At 46.7% G+C, this 22,290-nt stretch overlaps 1 protein-coding gene across 1 annotated transcript in view; it reads right to left on the reverse strand.

Moving 5' to 3' along the window:
* The window catches only part of col4a2 (collagen, type IV, alpha 2), a 67,661-nt gene that overhangs the window by 27,406 nt on the left and 17,965 nt on the right, over positions 1 to 22,290 (reverse strand). The window contains exon 4 of the mRNA XM_077001147.1: positions 17,354 to 17,434. Within this exon, the coding sequence (XP_076857262.1) occupies positions 17,354 to 17,434 (81 nt within the window). The remainder of the gene's footprint in view (positions 1 to 17,353; positions 17,435 to 22,290) is intronic.

Raw genomic sequence — 22,290 nt, forward strand, 5'->3', positions numbered from 1 at the left:
ATATTAGAAAAGTATAAACAAACAAACTTACAAGATGTGTAAAACTTTTACCAGTAGGCTACCGAAACAAATTTGCAATTGACGAATCTGACAGAAAAGGGCAGGACAACACACAGGAAGTGTTTATTGCTGAGACTTGTGTCAATCACAGTGGAGTTTAGGAGGGAGAGTAAAGCTAAACCATGTTTTGTGGAACTTATTTTAGCCAGTTGACCTGCTTTTGTTTTTCTTGTGGGAAGTCTTTGGAATCTATGACTAGTCTATGACTAAAAACTACAAACAGTTTCATAAGGTAAACCAGCCAGCCAGTAGCTAACTTCCCCGCTGTGAAGCAGTTAGCAACCTGCGTCTAGCTAATGACTCCCACAGCGAGCTTGCACAAAACTCAAAACACGTAATGTGAAGGCTACAAGGCAAGATCATGTGTATATCATGTGTATCAAAGTTACCCCGCCCCTTTCCATCTGATTTGCTGTTTGTAAATTTGTTTAGGTAGCCTATTGGCAAAGGTGTTAAACATGTTGTAAAATTGTTCAATTTTACTTTGTAATTTTGCTTCCTAAAATGTAAATTTGGTGCCTTTTTGCCCACCGTAGGCAACAGTCCCAGCACCAAGGATCAACAAGACTAGCTCTTCAGTGTAAAAATATGTGGATTCTTGGCAAAGAGACATGCTGCCCTCAAGAGGTTCTGATCAGGAGGTTCTGACCAGGAGGTCTGGACATTGCGAAAGACTCCTGCAGCTGTTCCTGGTGGGCTAACAGCCAGCACAGCCTAAGGCCACCACAGACACGCCCCAAATATGAGCATTTTCCTAAGAAAACCGGAAATAATATATTATAATAATCCCAAGATTCCATGCTCCCATGGAAACGTTTATGTTGTCAGAACTAGTCGTACAGTTTATGGACAAAAGGCTCCAAGCTCCAATGGGGACTTTCCTAGAAAGGATGTAACTTTAAATCAGATTCATATATTTATCCACAGAGGAACTGGCACAACAGTAATAGTGGAATTCGTGGAACAATGCAAACATGTTTTCAAAGTTAAAACAAACAGCGGGGAGCCTATTCCACACTGGGAATGTAGACGGCTAACAGCATTAGAACAGCCTGCTCCTGCCTTCGGTGTTCAAGACATTAGCATCATCTTACAGGTGCACATGTTATACGTTTACGGTTACGGGCTGTAGCAGTCTGGTCAGCATCAAAACCACAGATCTCAGGGTTAACGCTGCATTAGTGTTAATGCTACATGCTGTAAGTGCAGCGTTAACACTGCTGTTGCGGCTTTGGGTGCCAGAATCACAGCTGGCTTGAATGCGGTCGGCCACCCACACGTACAACAGGGGCCACGTGCTATCAGACGATGACCACTGAGGAAGGGATGCGGGATGGCTAACCTGTGCACAGCAACAGAGCGAGCAACTACACTCAGAGTTTCTGAATGACTGGGGAGTTCAGGGTGGAGAGGTCAGAGAGGAGAGGTCAGCTTGTAAGCAGTTTGTCTCTCTGGTAACTTTCATTATGCATAATGTGACCTTTAACCTTAATGCCTTGGCAATGTAACCATGTGCTTTTGGCCAGTAACTAAGCTTAGACAAACACAGCAGGGTCTACCCTGACAGCCGGGGGGTGAGGTGGGGGTGGGGTGGAGGGGGGCAGGTGAGCCATTGTCCAATCACTGAGCCCTGTCCTTTATATACCACACACAACAGTTGTTTTGGTTGGACGTTTCACACAGTACCACACAGGATAACCATATTACAGTAATCATATAAATTTATGTAAATATGAGTTAATCATATACATTTATGTAAATATGTCTGTGATCTTTCACCAACAAGGAGCTTGAAAGGCTAATCGGATTATCCTAACCAGCCCTCATACTTCTTTAATTGTGGTTCCTCCTCTTTTACCTTTCTTCTCCCTCACATGTTCTCCTCACGATCTTGTGAAGACGTGCTTGTGAAGAGAGAGCATAGAGCATCTTGTGAAGAGGTCTTCCATCGACCATCGGCTGAAGAGAAGGGAAAGTCAGAGGGAAAGAGGACGTGGAGAAAGGAGTGTCCTGCAGACACTAATGTGGATGCGGGGGCATGCCCTGAGGTCCTGGGGTCAGCCAGAGGGTGAAGAACCCTCCCTACGGCACTTAGTGCCTCGGAAAAATGCAAACAAACTCCTTAAGACCATATACTGCCCTGATGAGGAAACAGGTCATTAGTCAAACGACAGCTGGTGAGAAGTCTTAAGCAGGAGGGAGTGTATTAGTGTGTGAAGGGGAAACAGTTTCAGGCCTCTCTGCTCCAGAGTGTCTGCAGAGCCGGGTCATTTCCTGTTTCCTCTCAACCTCATGCCTTCCTTCCTGAAGGAACCCCTCCACCCCCTCCAACCCCTCCACCCTCTCCACCTTCTCCACCTCTCTCCACGGCCTCCACCTCCCTCCAACCCCTCCACCCTCTCTATACACTGTCTACCTTTCTTCACCCCCTCCACCTCTCTACACCCACTCCACCCTCTTCACCTCTCTACACCCACTCCACCCTCTTCACCTCTCTACACCCACTCCACCCTCTTCACCTCTCTACACCCACTCCACCCTCTCCATCCTGGGTTAAGCCCCACCTCGCCCGTTTGCCCTGGGTTAAGCCCCACCTCGCCCCGTTTGCCCTGGGTTAAGCACCACCTCACCCTGTTTGCCCTGGGTAAAGCCCCACCTCGCCCCGTTTGCCCTGGGTTAAGCCCCACCTCGCCCGTTTGCCCTGGGTTAAGCACCACCTCACCCTGTTTGCCCTGGGTAAAGCCCCACCTCGCCCCGTTTGCCCTGGGTTAAGCCCCACCTCACCCTGTTTGCCCTGGGTTAAGCCCCACCTCACCCTGTTTGCCCTGGGTAAAGCCCCACCTCGCCCCGTTTGCCCTGGGTTAAGCCCCACCTCACCCTGTTTGCCCTGGGTAAAGCCCCACCTCGCCCCGTTTGCCCTGGGTTAAGCCCCACCTCGCCCGTTTGCCCTGGGTTAAGCCCCACCTCGCCCCGTTTGCCCTGGGTTAAGCACCACCTCACCCTGTTTGCCCTGGGTAAAGCCCCACCTCGCCCCGTTTGCCCTGGGTTAAGCCCCACCTCGCCCCGTTTGCCCTGGGTTAAGCACCACCTCACCCTGTTTGCCCTGGGTAAAGCCCCACCTCGCCCCGTTTGCCCTGGGTTAAGCCCCACCTCACCCTGTTTGCCCTGGGTTAAGCCCCACCTCACCCTGTTTGCCCTGGGTAAAGCCCCACCTCGCCCCGTTTGCCCTGGGTTAAGCCCCACCTCACCCTGTTTGCCCTGGGTTAAGCACCACCTCACCCTGTTTGCCCTGGGTAAAGCCCCACCTCACACTGTTTGCCCTGGGTAAAGCCCCACCTCACCCTGTTTGCCCTGGGTAAAGCCCCACCTCACCCTGTTTGCCCTGGGTAAAGCCCCACCTCACACTGTTTGCCCTGGGTAAAGCACCACCTCACCCTGTTTGCCCTGGGTAAAGCCCCACCTCACACTGTTTGCCCTGGGTTAAGCCCCACCTCACCCTGTTTGCCCTGGGTAAAGCCCCACCTCGCCCCGTTTGCCCTGGGAAAAGCCCCACCTCGCCCCGTTTGCCCTGGGTTAAGCACCACCTCACCCTGTTTGCCCTGGGTAAAGCCCCACCTCACCCTGTTTGCCCTGGGTAAAGCCCCACCTCGCCCCGTTGGCCCTGGGTAAAGCCCCACCTCACCCCGTTTGCCCTGGGTAAAGCCCCACCTCGCCCCGTTGGCCCTGGCTGGGCAGGAAGCAAGTTCACACTGCCAGGGGTTTTTCTCACCTCTTCTTCCATTACATCATTCTCAAGGAATTTATCAATGGAAAAACACAACACATAGACAGAGAAGGCAGAGGCAGCCAGTGGGCGGGACAGCGGCCCAGAAAGGGCCCCGCTACGGAGCAGGTGACGCTGCCACGGCAACGCTGCCACGGCAACGCTGCCACGGCAGCATCGCTATGGAGTGGCACAGTGCATCCATCCCTCATCCTTCTGTCTGGACCAGATGAACAGCTGCACTGAGAACTACTGATGAGCACTGGGACACACACTGGGAAACACTGCAGTCTGATATGATGTTTCACACCAGTTAAACACTGTATTGTAACAGGAAAAACTGGTTACACACACAAACACACACACACACACACACACACACACCAAGGTGCACCACATCACACTTACAGCTACAAAATGGTAACTTTACAGTTATGACCTTGAGCATCAGATCCACAGCAAGAGACGAAGTAGCGCAATACCTGATGATGTCATTAAACACATCACCTGATGATGTCATTAAACACATCACCTGATGGTGTCATTAAACACATCACCTGATGATGTCATTAAACACATCACCTGATGTTGTCATTAAACACATCACCTGATGTTGTCATTAAACACATCACCTGATGTTGTCATTAAACATATCACCATGTCATTAAATCACTGGTATGATGGATAACAGAACTATGTAAGCAACACAAAAAATAATTATTATAATTTTAATATATTAGGGCATGTAAAAAATACAACAGATGTATTATAATGGAACATGCTGGATCAATTTGGTTCACTTGAATTCAAGCAAAATTAATCCACCTCGGATGAGTAGACTGAACACTGTACACCACATCACTGCATAATAGATTATAACAGATGCAATGAGTCATCGTGCATTCCAAGTGGAGAACAGGCTTTGCCATGGAATCCATGAAGATTCCAGCTTTTCCCTGCCACATGTGTGAGCGTAGCGCTTTGCTCCAGGGCGGAGATCCAAGCAGTAGTGCTGGGAGCCTCAGCATCGGGCTCTGTTAGTCATCAGCGGAGTGAAGACCTTGAGCAGGCCTGTGTGTTCTTCACACCCCCAACACAGCCCAAGAATCAAGAGTAATGTCCCAGAACAAACGTGGGAATCAGAGTGAGAGCATGTTTCGAGACAGAGAGAGAATGCCTCGAGACAGAGAGAGAGAGCATGCCTTGAGACAGAGGGAGAGAACATGCCTTGAGACAGAGGGAGACAGAGAGAGAGAGCATGCCTTGAGACAGAGAGACAGAACATACCTCAAGACAGAGAGAGAGAGAACATGCCTTGAGACAGATGGAGACAGAGAGAGAGAGCATAGTTTGAGACAGAGGTAGACAAAGGTAGACAGAGAGAACATGTCTTGAGAGGGAGATAGAGAGAGAGCATATTTTGAGACAGAGGGAGAAAGAGAGAGAGAGAGAGAGAGAGAGAGAGAGAGAGAGAGAGAGCATGCTTCGAGACAAGAGGGAGACAAAGAGAGCATGCCTTGAGACTTCTCTGACCTATGGAATTTTGATGATGAATCCAAAGACAAGTGAAAACAAACTGCCTGTACAGCTCTCATTTGTGAAAACCACCTGAGTCTGTAGCTCTGTCTCTAACTGTTTCTAACTCTCCCTCTCTCTGTCTGGTGAAATACATAATGGAAATAGTCAAATTATAGTAATGGGCAAAATTTCATAGTTTATATTTCATATCATGCCTTTCACTCTCTGATTAAGGAACACCTGTTTTGCTGGTTAATATACACTGACAGAAAAAGGGTTACATTCATATAAACAAACTCAAGACAATCCTTTGGCAAATCATTACTCATCTGGTGTTTATAAAACCACCACGGAGCTCCACAAAAGACACAGAAGCATCATCTGACATTGTTGTCTAAAGGCCTGACCGGACACTGGACAGTAGCTTGACAGTAGCTTGACTGTCCGAGAGGCTCTTTGCATTTTTCTGTTAGTCAACAATGCCACTTGCCCAGGGCTGGAGGGGATGTCATGGTGGACACTGTTGTGTGATGTAAACCCCCTCAAGGCTGGTGATGTAAACCCCCTCAACTTAAAGCATAAACAGGCAAACGTGTGACTTAGTGGCTGATGAAACAGAGGCAGAGTGCATGTGTGGAGTGAGGCAGCAGGTGTTCGCTGGCCGTTCACCCTCAGCTTGCCCTTAATGAGAGCTGCTGCGGCGAGACGATGACGAGACGATAGCGAGACGATGGCATGAGCCGTTTCCCGTTCCGCTGGCTTTGTCTTTAAAAGGAGAACTCCGGCGTTGGCTGCTCAGGAGACGCGCTGGGTGCCAAGAAATGAAACAACCCAGAAATGGAGTGAAAGCAATGGAGAGAGAGATGGAGAGAGGGATGGAGAAATAGTGTGTGGACATCTAGAGTGTGTGAAGAGAGACTGTGTGTCCAGGCTAACAGATGAGCAGGCAGACACACACACACACACACACACACACACACACACACACACACACACACACAGACCCAAATACAGCCATATTTAATCCTGTATATACACAAGCACCCACACACCCACACCCTCTGTGTACATGACCCACATACACACACACACACACACACACACACACACTCATTTCAATGCTGGTCAGGTCCACGCAGTTCCTAAAGCAGCTCAGAAGAGCACTGGGTTTGCACAGAAGTGCAGTGAAGCCCGGAGGCATGTTGTGATAGGTGATTACAAACGCCCGTCATACAGCAGAAACACAGCACCTTCAATTCTTCTAGCATGTTCTTTCTCTACAGACTGAAAGTAGCAGATATTTCATGGAACAAGCAGGAGTCTGAGTCAAACTGAATGCATTGCAAAAACAATATGTTTGCCATGTAAAATACAGAATAAATCTCTAGTATATGTCCTTCATCTCCCATGGGCAGCTTTAAAAAAAAATTCCATAATGCAGAATTATGGGAAATATGGGCAAAGATGTGACCTCTGCATAAACAAACAAATGAACATTCTTGTGCTTTGAACCCATGGGCGAGTGATTTGATGCAGACGATGGGAAATGTCTGTTGGTCCAGATTCAAAACCGACTCTCGATGGAATGATGGGGTCAGGGGTCAAGCCTGTGTGTCCTGTCACAGGGTGAAATCCTACCTGCTTCAATTTACATATAATCTATTTAGATGCACTCTGAATAGGACTTGATACGCCTTAGCTTCTTAAGAAAAGGGATTTTAAAATCACCTATACAGATCCTCGGTAAACACTGAATAAAGTGGATTCACATGGAATTGATGAAGGTCTTCCGTCCAAGTGGGGCATATTAATAAAACCCAGCTGGAGGGCTCAAGGACATTTAACCTACACTCCCATGGGAGATCCTTTTATTTACTGGTGCTGGTTATAAACCAGCTGACTATTGGGAAATGTGACAGTCCTAAAGCATGTGTGGTTCTGGAGGCTCCCTCCTCACTGAACGCCTTATGTTTCCATTCATCCCCATGTTGTGTTTTTCGACTGCTGCAGCACAGTCAAGAGACAGGAGAAGGGACTGTGTATTCAGCAACAGACCTCTCTCTTCTGGGGAAAAACAGGAAGTGTGTAAAGGATGATGGGTGATTCATGGGCATCTTCCTTCTGAGAATATACATCCACATCTTCCTTCTTATGTTCTCAGCAGGCGCAATGATTCCTAGTGATTCCTACTGTACTGAGTTTTTTTTTTTTAACTCTACTGATAAATAAACTGAACCTGTGTCTCTGGGTATGGACACGTTCCCTGACCTGGGTATGGGCACGCCTCTTGATCTGGGTATGGGCACGCCCCTTGATCTGGGTATGGGCACGTTCCCTGATCTGGGTATGGACACGTTCCCTGACCGGGTTATGGACACGTACCCTGACCTGGGTATGGGCACGCCCCTTGATCTGGGTATGGGCACGACCCTTGATCTGGGTATGGGCACGTTCCCTGATCTGGGTATGGACACGTTCCCTGACCTGGTTATGGACACGTACCCTGACCTGGGTATGGGCACGCCCCTTGATCTGGGTATGGACATGTTCCATGACCTGGGTATGGGCACACCCCTTGATCTGGGTATGGACATGCCCCCTGATCTGGGTATGGACATGTTCCCTGACCTGGGTATGGGCACGCTCCTTGATCTGGGTATGGACATGCCCCCTGATCTGGGTATGGACACGTTCCCTGACCTGGGTATGGACACATACCCTGATCTGGGTATGGGCACGACCCTTGATCTGGGTATGGGCACGTTCCCTGATCTGGGTATGGACACGTTCCCTGACCTGGTTATGGACACGTACCCTGACCTGGGTATGGACATGCCCCCTGATCTGGGTATGGACATGTTCCCTGACCTGGGTATGGGCACGCCTCTTGATCTGGGTATGGGCACGCCCCTTGATCTGGGTATGGGCACGTTCCCTGATCTGGGTATGGACACGTTCCCTGACCGGGTTATGGACACGTACCCTGACCTGGGTATGGGCACGCCCCTTGATCTGGGTATGGGCACGACCCTTGATCTGGGTATGGGCACGTTCCCTGATCTGGGTATGGACACGTTCCCTGACCTGGTTATGGACACGTACCCTGACCTGGGTATGGGCACGCCCCTTGATCTGGGTATGGACATGTTCCATGACCTGGGTATGGGCACACCCCTTGATCTGGGTATGGACATGCCCCCTGATCTGGGTATGGACATGTTCCCTGACCTGGGTATGGGCACGCTCCTTGATCTGGGTATGGACATGCCCCCTGATCTGGGTATGGACACGTTCCCTGACCTGGGTATGGACACATACCCTGACCTGGGTATGGACATGCCCCCTGATCTGGGTATGGACACGTTCCCTGACCTGGGTAAAAAAAAAAAGAACAGTTCAGCCGTTTGTCGTTTCGGTCGTGTCGTCTCGTCGTGGTGCGTCTTGGCAAGTAGGCCTATAAACATTTTTTGTTGTTGTTTGCTTTTTAAACCCCGTTACTTGAACCTTTACTTATATATTTTTTTGCTGTTGTGTGGCAGTTTTTTTTTTTATATTTTCAGGCAAGCATATTTTATTTAAAATATTTTTGACATTTTGCACAGTGCCTGTCTGAGAGTTCGATATGCGCACTGACGGTGACTTTTTTTTGTTAATGTTCTCTAACGTTTCATTAAAAAATAAATAAGTAAATAAATGAAAGCCAAATAAAGCCAACCTACCATGTTTATTCATTTATCTGATTTTTTTTAGGTTTTTACTTTGAAGTGGAAAAAAGTCCTGAATGAGAATGGGATCCCGTTTAAGGTGCTCTAGATAAATAAATTTTAAAAACCCGATTCGACTATTAGTCGACTAAAGGCAAAATCTGACGAATCAGATTCGACTATGAAAATCCTTAGTAGAATACACCTCTAATGAACACGCCTACTGATCTGGGTATGGACATGCCCCCTGATCTGGGTATGGACACGCCCACTGATCTGGGTATGGACACGCCCCCTGATCTAGGAATCTGCTGAATCCTGCATTACAAGGGCTTGTTGCAATGGGCTACAGTGGGAACACCTGTGAGTGATTTTCATTTGAGTGTAAGCATTTCCAGAAACGAGACCCAGCATTTGGGTTTCATTATTTTTCTGGAAGGTCATCCCTCAAATCTCATTTTCTCATCAAAAGTCATTACTGGCCACTTTACAGTCTTTGTATTTGTGTTTCTTTGTATATATCTCAGGCTATGCAAATTGTTTATACAATATACTTTTTTTGCTGGTGGGTGATAAAGGGCACCTGAGCTTGGCACGCTGAACAGAGTGGATCTGCTCTGCTGCTCAGAGCTCCCAATCACAGTTGCCGTTAAACAAGCAGCTGAAAACGTCCGTGCCAGGGAAATGTGGGGGGGGGGGGCACGAGTACAGGGTCCTGCCGCAGATCGTCTGTCAGCACAAGGCTGGCCTTTGTTGCTCGCACCCCGGGACTGTCCTGCTCTGCGCGGGACACATCATCTACACTGTGAGCCTGTGTTTATGCTGCTGAGTAATATGTTTACACTTGGCTGTAATCATCCCAGGCTCATCATGTGTTATCAGCCAGCACACGTGGACACGCACGTGTACACCAACGTGCCTCGTGGCAAGCATGACCCAGCCAACTCGAGATGGACTGCTGGATGTGAAAATAAACTCAAAGCAAATCAAAGGTTAATTATTTGAGGAAGAAACACAGATCACAGATGTCCTATGAAAAAAAAAATGACCCCACACTGACGCACCAGGAAGTCGGTGCAAACACAGCACTGTGCACATGTGAGTCTAATTGTGAGTTTGGATGTGTGTCTGTGTTTGTGTGAACTGTGTATGCATGTGTGTGTATGCTTTACTGTGTGTGTATGTGTGTGTGTGTGTGTACGCATGTGTAAGTGTATGTGTGTATGTGTGTGTGTACGCATGTGTAAGTTGTGGGTATGTGTGTGCATGTGCCTGTGTATGTGTGTGTGTGCATGCTCGCATGTGTGTGTGTGTGTGTGTGTGTGTGGGTGTGTGCGCGTGTGTATGTGTGTGTGTGTGTATGTGCGTGTGTGCATGCTTGCATGTGTGTGTGTGTGTGTGTGTGTGTGTGTGTATGTGTGTGTGTGTGTGTGTGTGTGTGTGTGTGTGTGTGTGTGTGTGTGTGTGTATGTGTGTGTGTGTGTGTGCGAGCGTGCATGTGTATGTGTATGTGTGTGTGAACATGTCCATGTGTGTATCAACATGTTTATGGTGGAGGTCTGGTTACAAGTCTGCACTATCCCAGAGGTTTTTGGAGCCCAACACCTGCGTGATTGCCTCAGAATTCAGGAATGAACTGTCTGAGGTCCAGTGCTGAGAACAGACAGGGTACAGCTGTCTAGGGAGTGCACACCATAGCACAAGTCTATAATGTCAGCATGAGAAATCTACTTCGAGCTAATTAAGGCTTTCATTATCCCATTATCTCATATCCTAACTCCCAAGGACTAACACTGTCTCTTATAGTACATTTGACACATGGGCCAAAAATCTAATTATCTTTATGGAAACAAGAGGTAATGCAATACATACTGCACCTGTGGGTAAAGTATGATTTAATAGTATACTGGAATCAGTCATAGAGCAATTTTAAGATTGAGATTAATTGTTCAATAAACCTCAATGGCCCAGATATCAGATTATATTATTCGACAAGGATTACACGTTATTCTACAAGGTCCAGGAGACAAGTGATCACTGCATGGAATTCCAACAGGAACTTGATCACCTTCAACGTTGTTCTGGGTGATCTCAGGGTGCCTTCACAATCCAAAATTCACTACAAAGAAGAACCAGTGTCCAGTGCCATCAGCCAGGACTGCTTGTGAACAGAACCAGAGTCAGAACCAGAGTCAGCCAGTACCAGTAGTGAGGCGTAAGCTCAATTTTTCTCACGGGCGAACACTGACTCCTAGCCCAGCTGGGACTGCCATTCCAAAGTCTTTGCGCATTAGAAAGTCAACTGGCCAATTGGGACAGACATCCACACGTGGGCGGATCAATGATCTTGCTACGCTTGCCACTGGAAATTGCACAGTCTTACATATGCCGACCATTCAGAGTGATAAATAAGATAAGACTCTGTGCACCATTAATCTGAACAAACCAGCTGTTACGGATTAAGAAGTGCATCACACAAAATATAGAACAAGGAACAGATTAGCCATGCTATCAATCCTTCCTTGTGAAGATTTGTGTCTGTCAGAAGGTGGTTGTTCCCTCATTGAGAACACCTGAATAAATGTGATTTGAGAGTAATTGGTTTAAGTCTGACCCCTGAGAGAACTGTGGGATTTTGATGGTGAACATATGGGTAGGGCTGATGAACCATGTGCACTGGTCATGTTCTCCACACATCTGAGCCCCTGGTTACTCCAGAGGGTTAGGGTTAGGGTTATTTGATAGGGCTGCACTATTGCCAGCTATACAAACATGTTTAATCCTGATCAACACACACAACTATAGCAACTCAGACCTTTAATATAAGATCAAACCAGTGTGGGAGGACGCAACACGGACAAAAACTACAGAGCCAAACCCAAGTGGATGAGCTGTTAAACTACAGAGCCAATCCCAAGTGGATGAGCTGTGTTAAACTACTGCTCACCTAAGTGTGTAAGAGCATGTAAACTGAAATGTTAAACACTGGTATAAGTGTTTGGAGAGGTTACAGAGGTTTCACCATGTATTCAAAGGGAAACCTATGTAATAGAGTTACTCCTGTTAGGATAATTACTGCAACTCTATTCTAGGAAACTTTAAGAAACACCCATGTCTGCGTTCCACACCACCTAAAATGTCCCTGTATTAACTAATGGGACTGAAGTTATAAACGGGTTATTTTTTATTATGAATGGATGGTTCATGTGGATATTGAATGGGTATTCAAGGCAGAGCAGGATTTTGTACATTCAGTTCCAGGATCATCGTCAAAATGTTCCAGCAGTACAAGTTTCCAATTGCTCTGCACCTCAGATGTAACAGTAATCTTAATTTTAACCTTAATCTTATTCCTGTTTCCCTGAAACAGTGTTGTGAAATTCTAAGCACTTCTAAGGACTAAAAGGACTGCCGGGTAATTTATAGCACTTGAGACAACATCTGAGTGATGTTGTGCTTATTACAGTAACATATTTACCAGCGCTCTGAATTTTAAAAGCTACTTGGAAAACGTTAGGATTATAATATATCAAATTTGCATGTTCAAACGGTCACCTGAAGTTGCTATTTTTAAAAATGTTTGAAATATAATAAGATGGAGAGAGCGATGGTAACCCCGCCACCAGCATTCAAGTCCATGTGTCCCGTTCCTTGATATTCACTGAGAAATCATCCATATATTTTCCAGCAACGTGTTTTCAAAAATGTTTTCAGGCTAACCTAATTCACACGAGAGCACTGGGTTCTTATGCAGATCTAGACGAGAGCACTCAAGTAACACTGGTCTTTGACACTTAATTCTTCTGTTTACATGTTGTGTCCTGACCAACAGGGTCTGGCAAGGAGCTTCAAAGATGCTACGGCTGGTTCTGGCACAGCATGAACATGGGGTTGGGTGGGGTGGTGAGGGGCAGCTGAAGGAAAGAAAGCATCTTTCGCTCAAAGAATGAATATCATCATGGACTTTTATTTTGAAAATGTCATTCTATGATTCCTATAACTGAGCTGATACAATGGAGAGTAGAACGTAAAATTCCTTTATCTTTTACCTGCGATGTAGTCAGATTACAGATGGCAGATGTCCTAGATATTAGATGAACCCAGTAATGGTATGAGACACTGCAGTCTCTAAAGAGGAAGGGAATGAGGAATTTCGTAGGTTTCCCAATGAGCTATTTAGGTATGCAACATGAGGAATTTCTTGTGTCCTTTGAGGAGTTTTAACGAGCTTGCGTCTCCGACGCACTTTAACGAGCTTGTGGTTTAGAGAAAAAAAGCACCACACATAGACACATGCTGCCCTTGTGTCAGACCCGTCTGACATCCAAGTAGCAGCCAAGCACTTAGGTGAGCTGAGAGGTCTTAGCTCGACGCAGTGTAAGTGAAAACACGTGAAACATTAAGATCAAAAAGCTACAGAAACATCTTTGTCGCACACTCAACAAACACAGAACAAACCTGGAAGGAATGTCTGCAGAACTCATCACATTCCCTGTTAATCCCTAAGTTTTAAATATATGATCAGAAACACTCAAACTCACCATTCTGCTCCAGACAGATCTTGGAGTGACTATAACAAGTTTGGACTACCTTGTACATAACATGTCTCTGCTAACAGCTAACATACAGGCCTGTCTTTCCCAGCTTGTAGCTAAATGTGATAGGTGTCTCATGTCTAGTGGCAGACAATGGTATGCTGATTGTAAACAGAATCCCTCCTTGAGGTGGTGTACAGAGTGGTCAGGCTTTTCATCTAGGAACCTAGATTTGACATCTGAAAGTATGTCTAATGCCAAAACTCTAACATGCCAACGACATATGGTTGGCATTTGTAAATATATTCAACTGTCTGGCAAACGTCAGGTACAATAGGAGGATATTCCAGTCAAACCAGAGGTCACACTGCACAGTGGTCTCCAGACAGGGCTGACGTAAACCCAGCCAAAAGGTGACAGTGCTCGGCCTACAAGTGCAGCTTATCTTCCCTTCGACACTCTGGACGGTTACATTCCAGTCAATCCCTACATCCTCTTCCAGAGAGTTGCAGAACCTTGTGACATTCCACCGAGTTGAGGTTTGGAAGGAACGCGCGACATTTTTACCTGTAGCACAGAAATAGCTTCGGTTATAAGTGGCTCTTGCCATGTGGAGGCCAAGACGAGGAGGGCGTGTATGTGCCTCTGCCAAACGAGATCTGATAATGTTCATTGTGCTGCACTTCCGTGTGTCACTTCCTGTTTCAGCTGGACGGACCACGGTAGGTTTTCCCACCGTGGATAACACCATAGATCCATCCTTTTCAAAATACAAAAGTACTTATTCGCAATGTCTGTTCTCTTCTTGTCAGTAATCTGTTCTATTAGAGAAGGTCTCTGTCTTCCTCTCAACCACTGAGCATTTCTTATTAAAACGTAGTATGTAGTAAATTCAGCGATGGCCAGAATGCCCAGAAAAGAGCTCGCATCCCGTCCAATTTCTCAGGAGCAGCAGGAAGGGCCTGGGAGACCACAAAGGCCACTTCTGATCCCCATTTAGATGTCTTCAGCTCAGGGGATCTGCATGAACGTCCTGCAAGTCTCCAGAAAACAAATGTGATGCTTTGTGAGTTCAGCTGCACTAAACCCGCTGAACAAAACACGCTGTACAAAACAAACTTGGAAAATGTCAGCCCATATGTGTTAATGGTAACACAATAAGGTCTGCTTGGAATGACATGGATTTTGCCTGCCATGCTCACGCTTTAGAGTCTGACCCTGAGACAGACCAAGACCAAGACCAAGTCCAAGTCCAAGGTGCTTGACTGCCCAGTGGAATAAACCCAACCTCAGAAGACTAACAATTCCTCTAAACAGTCAGGCAGGCAGACCTACTCCACATTGTTCTGTGTTGTCTTTGTTTGCAGTAACCTTCATTTCACAATTACGTTTCACTGCTGTGTCAACAAGTTTAAGTTCTTTGCCTTTTGGGAGCCTTGTGTGTTTGTTACCAGAGGCTTTGAATTCAGAGACATATTAACGAATGTCAAGCTGATGAATGTCTAATAGTCTCTGTGGTTGGACGACACCAGGCATGACAAACAGCTGTTAACCCTAGGGGATGTATGGCAGAATAGAAGATACAGGAAGCAGCGTAATTCACATACTGTAATATATACTACAACATAGTATATACTACGACATTGAATACTACTACAGTGCAGGATCATAACAAGGACCAACCACCAACCTGACATGCATTAAACGAATCCTGTAATATGACACTAATATGAATCATAAATCATGACTCATAGTGCGGGTGGAGCACCCAAGTGTTTCCACCTCCCACTCCCAATTTGCACATTTACTGCCTTTACTGTCATTTATCATGCTGTCCTTATTTCATTCCATAAATGAGTGAATGTGTTTTTAATTTTCTTTAAATCAGTCTAGCAGTAAACACAGCTTACACTCTTTGGCACTCTGGTTGATTGTCCACTGCAATGATCGCAAGCAAGTCACTCTTGTCATTGTTAAGGCCAGACAGCTGAGCACCAGTGGGAGGTAGCTTTATGAAACGTGTCCAGACATCTGTGAAGCTCTATTTCCCCCTGACGGCAATATTTATGGACTGATACACAACACCGGGGACAGGATGTGGACTTGGCTTGGCTGCAGGATGAGGGACACTACTCAAGCCTGGTAGATACAAGAGACACAGTATACACAAACAGTGGAAAAAACACGTGAACATGTGAGTCACATGTCTGTGGGGAAAGGCCTTCTCCAAGTAGGAAAATGAAGAACTCTACTTTACTTTGATTGATCCACAACAGGCACATTAAGCACGTCTTTTTTAAGGTGGATGAACAGTACACCTTCACTCCGGGTGACGCACTTAACACACCTTTAAGGTGGACGAATGCCTACGGAGTGAAGTACTATGGAAATCAAAGACCGCACGAGCATCTTCCGGCCCTCAGGTGTTCTCATCAGGGTGTTTACACTGCATTCTCACATTTAATAAGGTAAAGCAAAACACACTTTCGGGTGATTATTCCACAGTAAAATGGACTATGTTGCTAATTCTATGACTGCTGTAATAAACGCACCAGGGCGATTCAGTGCAGAGTATTGAACAATCAAACCATCATTTCCTCTCTGCTACACTTCAAGAATACAGACAGGACTGAGCACTGGGTCCATGCTCACGAGACCCCTTCAGTTTTGGTGTTTGCTTTGGCTCCCACTCAAGAGATTTTCCTGTCAACACGTCAAGTGAAAGGTCCCAGATATGAAACGAAAGGTCCCAGATATGTCAGATATGTGCAGTTTGCTAGGGATATTTACTAATTCGATTATGACAATGTAGCACATAAGCAAAACCTGGGCGTATATGCTGTTCGACCTATCAGGGCTTCCTAAGAGAGACCAAAACATGTTTGAGGAAAATGTTTGAGGTAGAATGCATTTCACAGCCTGTCCGAGGAGCTCTAGGGTTGGAGCAGTTCACATTTAAATAATAGCCCTGCGGTGCAAAGTTGAAAATACCAGTTTCATTACAGACTGTCCAGCTGCTCGCTGTTGAAAGTGAATTCACCATGGCAGCACGTGCTCTGATACGAGACGTCCTGATCTTAGAGGCTATTAGTGGGAGGGATTTAGAGGCCTCCTCTCCTATTATTTCATTAAGGCGTAGTGTTTAGTCTACTTCCACAGGCTTGTTCTCACAACATTTCTCCAGCTCTCCATCTTTTTCGCATTTGAACTAATGAACTTGGTACATGCCTGAAACAGCTGGAAACATGGACATTTGTATGAGACGGAGATCTTCACCGATCTGTGACCTGTGAGATGGACATGTGTATGAGACGGAGATCTTCACCGATCTGTGACCTGTGAGATGGACATGTGTATGAGACGGAGATCTTCACCGATCTGTGACCTGTGAGATGGACATGTGTATGAGAAGATCTTCACTGATCTGTGACCTGTGAGGCCACAACGTCCACATGGTGGCTCTGACAGGGATCTTTAAATGGTTTTAAGATGTGCAACACATTATCAAGCTTCCAATGTGGGTCAAAAGCATGTGAACAAATCCCAGCTAGCATGTGTTATGCTTTAAGCAGTCGCTGTTTGAATCTTGGCAATGCCTCTCCTGCTTTTGCTCTTTTTGTGGTGCTGTAACTGTAATTTTACGAGTACTCCTCCTCATCCTCGTCTTCGTCCTCGGTTTCACAGCGAGCACAGACATCAGTAAGGGCACACGGACAGATACGCACACAGGGGCAGGAACACAGGGACAGGAACACAGGGGCAGGATCACTTACCCTGGCTCCCTTCTCGGGGTAACACTGACACCCTCCACTGCAGTCTCTCCCCCCACATGGCCCACTGGTCTTCTTGCCGCCCTGGAGGAAGGAAGGCATACACACAACCGTTAGCTCAACAGCACTCAAACACGGCACAGTCCCGCTCCACGCTGCGGCCAAACCAAGGCTGCTGTCTGGAACTGGTGTTGCATCCTGGAGATGCTGAATCAGGTCCAGAACACCTGCTCAGAGCACATGTGATCTTCTCTTTAATAGTTGTGGACATTTGGGTTCTGTTCCAGAACCCTTCTCAGATGTTTTATATTGCTGGCGTAATTAAATGTTGCTTTTAACCAACAGGAAACCGTAGCTCACTCTGAAATACAACATCTAGTTGTAATGCCCTTCCCCCATTACTGCTGAGGGGGTGTTATGTAAGAATATTTTCTTTTACTTTACATTTGGTAATAGAATCGAGTACACTTTATTCGGTACCATCTCTGCGCCATAAAAAGATATGCATTGACTGATTAAATCAGTGAATATTCAGACATGTAAATGCTTCTCAGTGAATATTAATGAGCAAAAAGATGAATTATAATAGATTAATTATAATAGAGCAGGCAAATACTATTGAATGAACTTCTTTGTAAGAAGAACTGTGTCTTGGGAGCTTAATTTTATGACACGACACTAACTCTACCTACACACTGATCTACACACTGGTCTACACACTGGTCTACACAGTTGATGTGCAGAAGTCTCAAAGTGTCCCTGAAGCTCTTGACATGCCTCTAGTGCCTCTGTTAAGGACAAGTAGAAAACTGGTGCCTTTTTCCTGGCAGTGCATGTCCATGGAAGCATGCACACAGAGAGAATTCTGTCTCCTCACTTTGATTGTGGATGTAAAATGCACAAAGGCCACATTGAGCTGTCTGGCCTATACCACAAAGAGTTCCATTTGAACACTCTTTCTTGATTCTTTATCTCTGCAGCACAAAACACATTTAACTGTCAAAGGAATGCAGAGAGCTCCGTCTCTTTCTTTCAGACTTTTGTGCTTCTGAGACTACTTCTCGGACTGCCAGATTTAAATATGCGGCAGAATTAGACAGTGCTGAATCTATTTACCCTACTGAAGGCTAGCTGACAGTCCCAGCACATGCAATATCCACCCCGGGCTTGTCCTGTGAGCTGAACGCGTTTATCCAGACTCACCATAACGGTGTGGGGTTCTGTGAGGTCGCATGTGAGCACTTATAATTTCGCAAAAATGAGCGTCAGTGGCTCCAGGGGGATGTCAGGCATTGTTCTGTTAGGCAGGAAAGACGGAGACCCCAACAAAGCGATCAGGCGTGGCCAGGCGTACCCTGCAGTCCAACAGATGATGAGTCCTGCAGATGATGAGGAAGGTATTGTGCTCGGTCCCGTAACGGTCCCACCACCCTGTCCCGTCACCTTTCCCAACCCTCTATGGTATTTTCCATGCCACGGACAATGACTATCTGATTACCGTTAACGTTGTCTGATTAACGCATGGCTGCTGGGATAAGCACATGCACGCCTGCGCTGCCTTTTACGGGTTACGGGATGCTAGCCCGCTGCCTCGCACACAAACAGCCTAGACGGGACAGAGAAGCTATTTTGGACGGCCTCTTTAGAGACACTCTCATATCTGTTCAAGTGGCAGGTGTGAAAAACACAAGAGTAGTGGGCACGATGACAAAACTCTTCTTGCATACCGAACTTGTAAAGGCGGCTCTCTAAACATGGGCTGGAGGGGAGAAGCCGGGACCTGGGTGTGGGGTAAACGATACGGGGTAAAGGCAGCGGGGTAAACGCAGTGGGGTAAACACAGCGGGGTAAACGCAGCAGGGTAAACGCAGCGGGGTAAATGCAGCGGGGTAAACGCTTGTATGATGGCTAGCCTAAACCCTGCTTTAGGGCCTAAACCATGCTGTAAGCCAGAGACAGTCCAGAGACCAGATCCAGAGACCAGATCCAGATACGGTCCAGAGACCAGGTTCAGAGACCAGATCCAGATACGATCCAGAGACCAGATCGAGAGACCAGATCCAGATACGGTCCAGAGACCAGATCCAGAGACCAGATCCAGAGACCAGATCCAGAGACGGTCCAGAGACCAGGTCCAGATACGGTCCAGAGACCAGATTCAGAGACCAGATCCAGAGACAGTCCAGAGACCAGATCCTGAGACCAGATCCAGATATGGTCCAGAGACCATGTCCAGAGACCAGATCCAGAGACGGTCCAGAGACCAGATCCAGAGAACAGATCCAGATACGGTCCAGAGACCAGATCCAGATACGGTCCAGAGACCAGATCCAGAGATGGTCTTCCAGCTGCAAGATCTCTAACGGCTCAGGATTCGCCACCAGAGGAAAAATAACAACACCTCTAAGGTTTATTAGACACATTTCTAACCAAAAAAAGTCAAAATGACATGAAACAGAAGTATAAACTAGTTAGTGAGCAACAGTCTGGCTATGAACAAAAATCAAACAAGGGAAACAAAAAAAAGGACCCAGTGCTTTGTCCAAGGACTTTCCCATTTCATAAACAACGAACTCTTTCGCGTCAGCTGTGTTTAGCTCTTGGGTAAACCAAGCTGTCTTTCCTGCCTGGTACTGGGCATAGTTCAGCCAGGCATGTGTCACGAGGATTAACCAATTTCATCGGGCGCTAGGCCTGCTTAGATAAGCTGACAAGATGTAGACCTGCAAGGAGAATATAACGTCTTTAGAAGACATACTGTGCCTTCAGAAATATCAACAGCATTTGTTTGTTGAAATCTGCAAACATAATGAATTATGCTTGGTGTAATTAGAAGGCCATTTACTAGATCATAAAGTGAACAGAATTATATTTAATTTACACTGTGCACCACTTCTGCCCAGTTCTGGTTCTACAGCTCTACGGCTTTGCCGTGTTTACACTGGTGTCTCTGAGGCAGCACTGGATTCTTCTCATGCGAGAAGAGTCGAGAAGTCAACGGTCGTTATTCGGCGACTCACCCCTCCCCCCAACTAAACAGGGGGAATCCCCTACTTCATCCCACAACTTTCATAGAAATAGGCTGCTGGCTTTTACATTTACATTTATGGCATTTAGCAGACGCTCTTATCCAGAGCGACTTACAAAAGTGCTATGTAGTTGCTTGGAATCTCCAAGGTAGAATAGATAGTCCTAAACACAGGTACTAGCGGTGTTTAGGGCCCCCTTCCACCGCTGGCTTTTGTGTGTATGACAAGTGTATTGAAATTGCGTGTAATAAAACTTGTGTGTAATTTATTGCTCTTGACATTAGAAATAACAAACACTGTTAATAGAGGTGAGGGGAGTCATTTGGGTCCCACAGCAATGTGCACGGGCCGAGAGAGAAGCCGATGAGACCTTCCAAATGCTGTTTTGTTTGGGGGTGGACAACAGTCTTTTCTAATTAGTGAGGACGGAGTCAGTGGTCTGTGACATATTTCTCCTTTCTCAGGCAGCGAGAGAGAGACACGGGCCTCTCCTCTTCCCCACCAGTCCAATACCAGTCCAATACCAGTCCAATACCAGTCTTCCCATGGTGTGCCTCCCACTGCTGCTCGGTACACGATAGCACCGCCCTGCCTACGGCCCTGACTTATGTCAGAGGCACTCGTGGGGGAGCTTTTGGGGAAGAAGGCTGTTTATGGAGGTGATTCACTGGTCTTCTTAATGGTCCTTGGCAGCCTGGATATTTGAATGGGACAGAACGAACCCCTTACGCATCTGTCTGCTGGCCTCTCAGCTTGGTTCCAACACCCGAGGCTTCGACACCCATGTTCTTCTGCTGCTGAGTCATTCTGGACTCAATCTCTTTCAGCTGCGCTATCAACGTGTGTCGCTACGCAGCCTGATGCAAACAGGCACCAGGTGGTATATGGCGTAATGTCAAACGCATATAATACAACCTACAGTCTCAGGTGCTCAGACTGCATTGATCTCTATAGGAAAGTCTGTAGGGGGCTGTGCTTATTTCAGTACTGATGGGCTGGCGAGTGGCTTTAGTGCCGGACCTTTTGGACTATGTTTACTTGGCTTAGCTCGATGACACAGTGATGACTTATTGAAGTGATTCCAAGGACTGCATGTTTACATAGCTCAGGGGGCATGCCATGAGATGCCTTATCTTCTCCGTTCTGCTAAAGATCAGAACGTTCAGATAGAGGGGAAAAGACGCCCATGTGTGGATGTCACTGTCAGCCCTGTGGCTACACTGCACTGGAGCCATTACCTTCCCCACTGCACTGCAGTCATAACTATAAGTGGCTAACCACAGACTCATAAAACCAGACTCTCGCTCTGCGCTCTCCCAGTCCCCACTGTGAAGCTTCATTCAGCCCAGACGACAGGTGTCTGGCACGGTCGGAGCTCCAGGTGCCGGGCCCCCTTCCACCGCTGGACGCAATACCCACACTGCCTCTGTGCACAGTGAAGATTTTGCCTGACCACAGGTGTGGGATAAAACCATGGAAGACAAAGTCGTTCCAGCAGATACGCCCCGAGCTTTGATGTCATGTAAGTGAACTGGTCAAAGACAAGGCAAATCACAGTAGGCTGAGGCTCACGATTTAAGAGGTGACTGATGTAAAATGATTTAGATCACGGAAGCCCAAAGGTTGAGGTAAAAAGCACTGAGCACAGATATTTTCACCGGTCAACACGAGCCGTGTGCAAGTCTCTGGGACAATACACAGTAGTGGTGAGAACACAGGGGTGCCTCATGACCTCACCATGGGGAGAGGGACTTCCTGAGGAATTCAGGACGCGGCTAACTGCTACCAAACATGTACACGCCACTGGTTTCTGACATTTTGACACACATTCCAAGCATTCTCCCTTTAGTACTCTCTGTACTTTCTCAATGATCTGCTGCTCTGTGTCACCATCTGCTAAAAACAATATGA

Source organism: Brachyhypopomus gauderio, chromosome 4 (assembly GCF_052324685.1).
Source record: "Brachyhypopomus gauderio isolate BG-103 chromosome 4, BGAUD_0.2, whole genome shotgun sequence".
Classification (NCBI taxonomy): Eukaryota; Metazoa; Chordata; class Actinopteri; order Gymnotiformes; family Hypopomidae; genus Brachyhypopomus; species Brachyhypopomus gauderio.